Source organism: Gekko japonicus, unplaced genomic scaffold (assembly GCF_001447785.1).
Source record: "Gekko japonicus isolate JY-2015 unplaced genomic scaffold, Gekko_japonicus_V1.1 scaffold800, whole genome shotgun sequence".
NCBI classification, from domain to species: domain Eukaryota; kingdom Metazoa; phylum Chordata; class Lepidosauria; order Squamata; family Gekkonidae; genus Gekko; species Gekko japonicus.
Genome location: NW_015164693.1, coordinates 475,423 through 482,268, shown reverse-complemented (window position 1 = coordinate 482,268; position 6,846 = coordinate 475,423). Strand labels below are relative to the sequence as shown.

The 6,846-nt window shown below is 51.1% G+C and overlaps 1 protein-coding gene across 1 annotated transcript in view; it reads left to right on the top strand.

Annotated features, from left to right (window-relative positions):
* The first annotated feature begins 1,294 nt into the window (after window positions 1-1,294).
* Window positions 1,295-6,846, top strand: part of ARID1A (AT-rich interaction domain 1A) — a 125,508-nt gene continuing 119,956 nt past the window's right edge. The window contains exon 1 of the mRNA XM_015409445.1: window positions 1,295-2,491. Coding sequence (XP_015264931.1) covers window positions 1,295-2,491 — 1,197 coding nt within the window. The remainder of the gene's footprint in view (window positions 2,492-6,846) is intronic.

Sequence of the window (6,846 nt, the reverse complement as noted above, 5' to 3'; positions counted from 1 at the left end):
TTGGCCTGATCCAACGTTGGCATCTCTTATGTTCTTATGTTATGAGATTGGGCTAGCCTGGACTATCCGGTAATTCTATACAGGATTGCTCTGTTAAGTGCCCTTTCATCATGGATGATATTTCCAGGTGGTGAGGAACTGCTTTAAACTGTAGAGACAAAATAAAACGGGCATCCAATAGCACATTAAGTTCATCTGAAGAAGTGAGCTCTAACTCACAAAAACTTGTGCGGGAATAAATTATGTTAAGTCTTCCAAGGTGCCAGTGAATTCCTGTTTGATCAGAGATGCTTAATGTTATGCGGGAGTTTTGGCCCTTCCTGGGAACCAAAACTCCTGTGCCTTGAGCCAAGAGGACAAGCTTGGGACGCCAGTCTTGTGGCGCGAGCGGGTCTTTCTCAGCGGCACCCAGGCTGCGCCTCCCCCCGTTCATCAGCACAAGAGGCTTCCTTTTGTGGCTTTCCCAGAGAGGCTGAAAGAGCCCAGCGTTCCCCGCCGTCTATCTGGGCGGGCTCCGTGTCGGGTTTTGCGAGCGTCCTCTCCTCTCTCTTAGCTAGTCGCTTCAGTTTTGAAAGCGTCCAAAGGGGCCTGGCAGCTCCTCCTTCAGGGAGGGAGGGAGCAGGAGAAGGGCTCCCGATCCGGGTCCATATTCCAGTCCGGGTTTGGAAGCTTGCCGCGGCGCTGGGTAAAATGGCAGTGCTGAGCCTCGTGTCGGAGTGAGCAGGACTCGGCGGACCAGAGTCACAAACTGCCGCCGCCGCCGCCGCCGGCTCCCCTCGCTCAAGTCTCGCCTCTCCGGCTCGGAGGACGGAACGGGGGAGGGGGGCTCCGTCCGCCGTTCTGTCGCCCGCCGTGCCCCCTCCCCCTTCTCTCTCTCTCTTCCCTTCCTCTCCCACACCGGGAGAGCCCCGTCCTGCCCCCCTCTCCCTTTCCTCCTCCTCCTCCTCCTCCTCTCCCCCCCCTTCTCCGCCGGCTGTAACTGAGCGAGGGAGGCAGGCAAAAGAGTGGGGCCAGGCCCCGCGCGCGGCCGTCCCAGCTCTCTTTCCGCGCCCCTCTGTCCGCCCGCCCGCCCGCTTCTTCGGCCTGGTGGCCGCGGGAGGAATGAGACGCCGTTGCAACCAGGAGGCCGCCGCCTGAGCCGGGGAGAGGACGCCCAGAGGAGGAGGAGGAGGAGGAGGAGAGCGGTGAGGCCTTGTGCCGGCCGGCCGGCCAGGCAGGGAGTAGATCGGGCGAGGCGGCGGAAGGAGGAGGAGGAGGAGGAGGAGGGGGGCTGGCCGGGTGGGGAGGGGGGATCATGGCCGCTCAGGTGGCCCCCGCCACGGCCGCCACTAGCCTGGGCGCCCCGGCTCCGTCGGACCTCAAGAAAGCCGAGCCGCCGCGGGATTGTTCGTCGGAGGAGACTGGGGGCGAGGCGGCGGCGGCGGAGAAGCAGCACCAGCCGTCGTCGGAAAGCGATAGTCCCCCGGGCAAGGAGCTGCAGGACGGGGCCGAGAGTAATGGCGGGGGCGCGGGGGCCGAGGCCGACCTGAAGAGCTCCAACGGGAACCCCGGTCCCAGGCCTGGCGGCGGCACCTCTTCACTGAACAATAACCTGCCGGAGCCGCCCGGCGGTGGGAGCAACAGCAGCGACGGGGTGGGGACGCCTCAGCAGCAGCAGCCGCCGCCACCGCCGCCGCTTCAGCAGCCGCCCATCCCTGCTCCTCACCCGGCTGCTTTGGCCCCGCCGGCGTACGGCTTCGGGCAGGCGTATGGCCGGGGCGCCCAGGCTGCGGCGGCCGTTGCCTTCCACCAACATGGCGGACAACAAAGCCCTGGCATGGCAGCGCTGCAGAGTGGGAGCCTGGAGCAGCCGTACCCGGGGCCCACGGGGGCCCCTCCTCAGAACTCGCACGGCAGCCCCGCGACTGGCCCGGCGGCGACGGACCACGGCTTCGCCAACCACCAGTACAACTCTTACTACCCGGCGGCCGGGCGCAGCGCGGGCGCCTACCCGCCTCCCCCTCAAGCCTACGCCCTCGCCTCGCCTCGGGGGAACGGGCAGAGCCCCGCTCAGGCCGGGCCCAAACCTCCGGCGACGGCTTTCCAGCAGCAGCAGCGTTTTGGGGCCATGGGGCCTTCGACGGCCGGTGGCGGCGGTGGAGGAGGCGGCGGCGGCGGAGGAGGAGGACCAGGCGGAGGGGCTACCCCGCAGCCCACCTCGACCCCCACGCTCAACCAGCTTCTCACCTCCCCGAGCTCGGCCCGGGGTTACCAAGCCTACCCTGGGGCCGACTACGGGAGTGGGCCCCAAGACGGTAGCGGGGGAGCTGCAAGCAAGGCCCCGGCGGCAACGGCCGCGGACATTGCCTCGCAGTACACCGGCGCCACCACCGGGCAGGGCTGGGTGGCAGCCGCCGCCGGAGGAGGAGGCCAACAAAGGAGCCACCACGCGCCCATGAGCCCAGGCAGCAGCGGGGCTGGAGGGGGACAACCGCTCGCCAGAAGCCAGCAGGTAAGAATAAGTTTTTAAAAAAAATTAAATAAAGGGACTGGGGGGGAGCGGCGCACATGGGGCAGGTGGGCGGCCGTCGAGAGGGGTGGAGAGTGAAGGTCTCCCCCCGGCGTGGCAGGGTTTTTCTGCCCGGTCTGCCTTTCTCCAGGCCCACATTACTGGGGAGCTGCCATTGTCTCTCCCTTTCTCGTTCCTCTCTTGTCTTTCTCTAAAATGGCTGCCTCTCTGCCGTCTCTTCCTCCCTTCCCAGCCTTTTGTGTGAGGTTTTTCGGAGAGGCTCCCTTCTCCTTCCCTTCTCGTTCCTGTGTCCTTTCTTCACTGTGATCCTCAAAGGGGGTCCTGGGGTGGGGTGAGGGGACAAGGCTTGCCACTCTGCTTGGGGTGGCAAAAATAGCTCCAATGTTGCTGGGCTGGGTGAGGGAAAAAAGAGGGTGTGCTTAGGCAAGATTGCTGCTGTTCCAAGCTCTGGTTTGCCCCACTCTTTTCTCCCCCCCTTTCACAGCTTGACTTCTTTCCTGGTGGGTCACAGCCCGGTCCCCATGGTGCTTTCAGGGGGTAAGGGGAGGGCAAGTGACCCTTTCTGACATCTTTCCCCTTGCCCAGGCAAGCTGTAGCCATTTTCTAAGCTGGCCTTTTTCTGCCAGCCCTGATGCCTTCAGCTTCTGCTGGGAAGTGCTGGTAAACAGCTCAGTGATTGGAGTAGTAAGTGCAGATTGCTTTGGTTTGGGATTTGAATTATGGAGGTAAAATCCTTCTGTCAAAGCCAGGAGACAGTTGGTCTTAGGTTGACATCCTATCTGTGATCTGATTGGCTCCCCATCTCCTGCTCTTGGCCATTTATAATTGCCTCTGATGTAATGGTACAACAATCCTGATGAGCTCATAAACTTTTACACTCTGCTTTTTCTATCAGCCATAACCTAGAGCATCACTGCCACTTTTTTGCTTTTTTTTTTTTTTTTTTAAATTCCACAGCTGAAATTGGCTGTGACCTTGAGGAGGCTCAGCAGAAGCAGATCTACAGACAGGCTGCCCTCATTGTATTATGTCTGAAACAAAGAGGAAGGCGATGGCATTTTGTTTGTACCTTTATGTATTTTTCTCCCTTTTGCTTGTTGATCCTTATGCAGCCTGAAATAGATTCTGTGGGGCTGAATTAACAAATTTGTTGCTTGTTTTTTTCCATTATGTGACTTTCCCTGAAGGATTCATCTGTGTGGTTCAGGACTTCATCCTTTTCAGAAGTTGTCTTAAACACTAACAAGTTGCAGAATCAAATAGTGAATTCCAACATTTGTGCCTCCTTCAAACTGTATGGCCTGACCACATCCTTTTATGGTGTTCTTGACAAGGGGGAAGACTTGAATTTTCATTTTTATTAAAGGAGTTTGGTTCGCTGTACCAATTTGGTCTCAGGAATAGAGAGGTTAAGAATAGTTGGTATTTGTATGGTGGAAATATAAACATATTAACTAGCATCTTAAGTGTATTCTGATACATTTGGGAGAAATGGCTTTGGATTTTTTTTACTTTTTAAATAAGGAACCTACATGTAATAAATTGTTTATTGGTTCTTTCTGTGCTGTGGGCTTACCCAAGCAGATAAGTGATGGTCATCTGTGATATCCTTATTCCCCTGCTGGACTCTTACAGTTTTTAGGTTTGATGTTGGACCGGTGATGAGGTCTTATGCTGTGACTTGTAGAATTTAAACATTAACACTTTTTAAAAAAAGTTTGACTCCCTTGTGTTCTTTACTTAGTGATGGCTTTAGCTCCCTCAGCTATTTTTACTCTTATGCCACCCATATAATCTTTTGAATTTCCAATTTTATATGTTGAGTACTAACCTTGAACTTAAGCAGGACTTTAAAATACACTGGAGCAGGATTTTAAAATCTCACTGAACGTCTTAACAACATGAGTATTAGCTGGGAGATTGCACTTTTGAGTTGTTTCACACATTATGGATCAGCAGAGCAAGGTTTGCCACTGAGCATGTACTGGACCCAGGGGGCTCCTGCAACTGTACATGGGTGCAGAGTTTACAGTCACACTTTAGATTCTTAAAAGCACACAGAAAACATTTATAATGTTAAAAAACTGAAACACGTGAAGAGGCCTTTGGTGTCGGCAAGGAATAAACTGTATGTATCACTTATTCTTACTACAGTACATCAGATACATTCAAGTTCCTCTTCAGCACTTATGTCTGGTTCATGATTAGAGGTTTGGGGATGCACATATAGAGGGTAATGCATTAACATTTGGAATTAAGAGGGAAGATAATGAGTTACAGTGCATAAATAAAAATGACTGTTGTGCAAGCAAAGTATTTATCAAAATGTGAGTTGGCCTGTTTGAGTGAGGGTGGGAAGGGAATGGGATATGTACTTCAAGCACCATCCTTTAAGCTCCTGTTGGTTCTGTCTGGAGTTAGCAGTGAGTTTCTTGATGCCTTGGTGGTAGAAAGTGCCATCATGTTGCAGCCGGTTTATTGCTACCCCATAGGGTTTTTAAGGCAAAAGGTGAGCACAATTTGTTTGAAACATGGGGATGACTTGAAAACATTTCTCAGCAGTCCAAATTTTGGTTTGAATGTTGGTCTTTTTGGAACAGTGTCACAAGTATGTGTTGGGGGGAGTGTATAGGCATGAAAGAGTAAAAATAAAATATATTAATTCCTTATTTATATTGCATGGTTCCATGTCCCTTGCTACATCTGATCCAGAAATCTCTCTGTTTCACCTCTGTAGCTTGAAAAAATCCAACTTTTAACAAAGCGAGAGCAGTCTCACGTGTGTAGATGTCACTGCAAAACTTCACTATTTCTGTTATGTGTTGGTCAGTATCTCAGGTAAAAGGTTACAATGTATTTAAAGCAGCCAAGAGAACTCAGAAAACATAACCTGTAAGGATTAAAATAAAATTTTGTTACGGAATGGTTGTCTTCATAATATTACATTCCTATGGCTATGAATGGCTCTGTGTGCCTGATGTTAGGATAGTTACAGACTCTTTCTGCATAATATGGCACTTCTGACCTGGAAACATCAAAGTGAGTAAAGTGAACAGATTTTCTGTCTTGAAGCATAGAGTGGCAATCTAGAGAGCTCCTGATCAATTCTGAGTGGTTAGCATAGACTCTGAGGCTTCTAGAGAAAACGGGGAAGGTTTTGTAATGTTGATTTGTGAATATTGCAATTCTTGTATAAAACCTTTTTTGCTTGATTTTTTTACTGTGTGGAAGAGGGCAAGTTGATCTTCTGAAGCAGGCTATTGGATTTTCATTTAACCATTTTGAGTCTTGCTTAAACATTCATCTTTTGGCAGAAATCCACATAGTTGTGTTCATGTGAAATTTTTTTTATTTCAAGTCACCCTGATACGTTAACTAAGAGAAGCTGAGGCTTAACTTAACTGAAATAGTAAGTGAAAGGTGTTAAAAACACAGGTTTTGAACTAAATTGGTGCTAGGTATTTGTTTCTGTGCTGCTAATCAGCTGTGATACCTCAGAATCATAAACTGTGTCCTAAAACATTAGTGTTTTTTTTTTAAATCCTTACTTTGATATTGGGTTTTCACTTCTGATGGCTGTAGTATTCCCCATCCCCAGCCTTATGCAAATTATCTGTTCTGTAGAGAACAGGTTCTCAAGCTGAAGTAACATTCTGGTTCTGATGGAAATGCCAAACCATGGTTTGGTACTAGGTGAGTATGACCTCCCTCTTCTCCTTGTTCTTCCCATTGCATGTTCAGAATCAATGGGTTACTTATTGTTCAGCGTGTACACAGAGGCAAACTACAGTATTAAATAGGCAAAGTATGTTTTGTATTTCCGTTCCATACCTGGATTGCAAGCCATGGTTTGAAGGGAAGACAGCTAGTAGTGGCAGTGTATAGTGTGGACTGAGGGGGCCTGATGTGGATAGGCCAGGCGAACCTGATCTCATCAGATCTTGGAAACGGAATGGGGACTGACCTGCTTAGTACTTGGACGGAGAATCACCAAGGAAGTACCAAGCTGCTACACAGGGGCAGGCAATGGGAAACCACGTCTGTTTGCCTCTTGCCTTGAAAATCCTATGTAGATGCCATAAGGCAGCACCAACTTGATGGCACTTTCTACTACCGATCAAGGGGGAGGGGAGCGTGCACAAGACTTGTTCACATAGTGTCAGATCAAACTTTTGTTTGAGCCAGCCCTCTGTGTATATGAGGTTGGAGCTTGCCCTGTGAGAAATATAGCCTGCTTTTTGACCTTCCGTTCTGTTCCTCAAAGAAGCCTCCCCCCCTGGTTCCCCATATATTAGCTCCCATTGATGACTGGTTGGGAGGCATGTTAAGGACAAGAG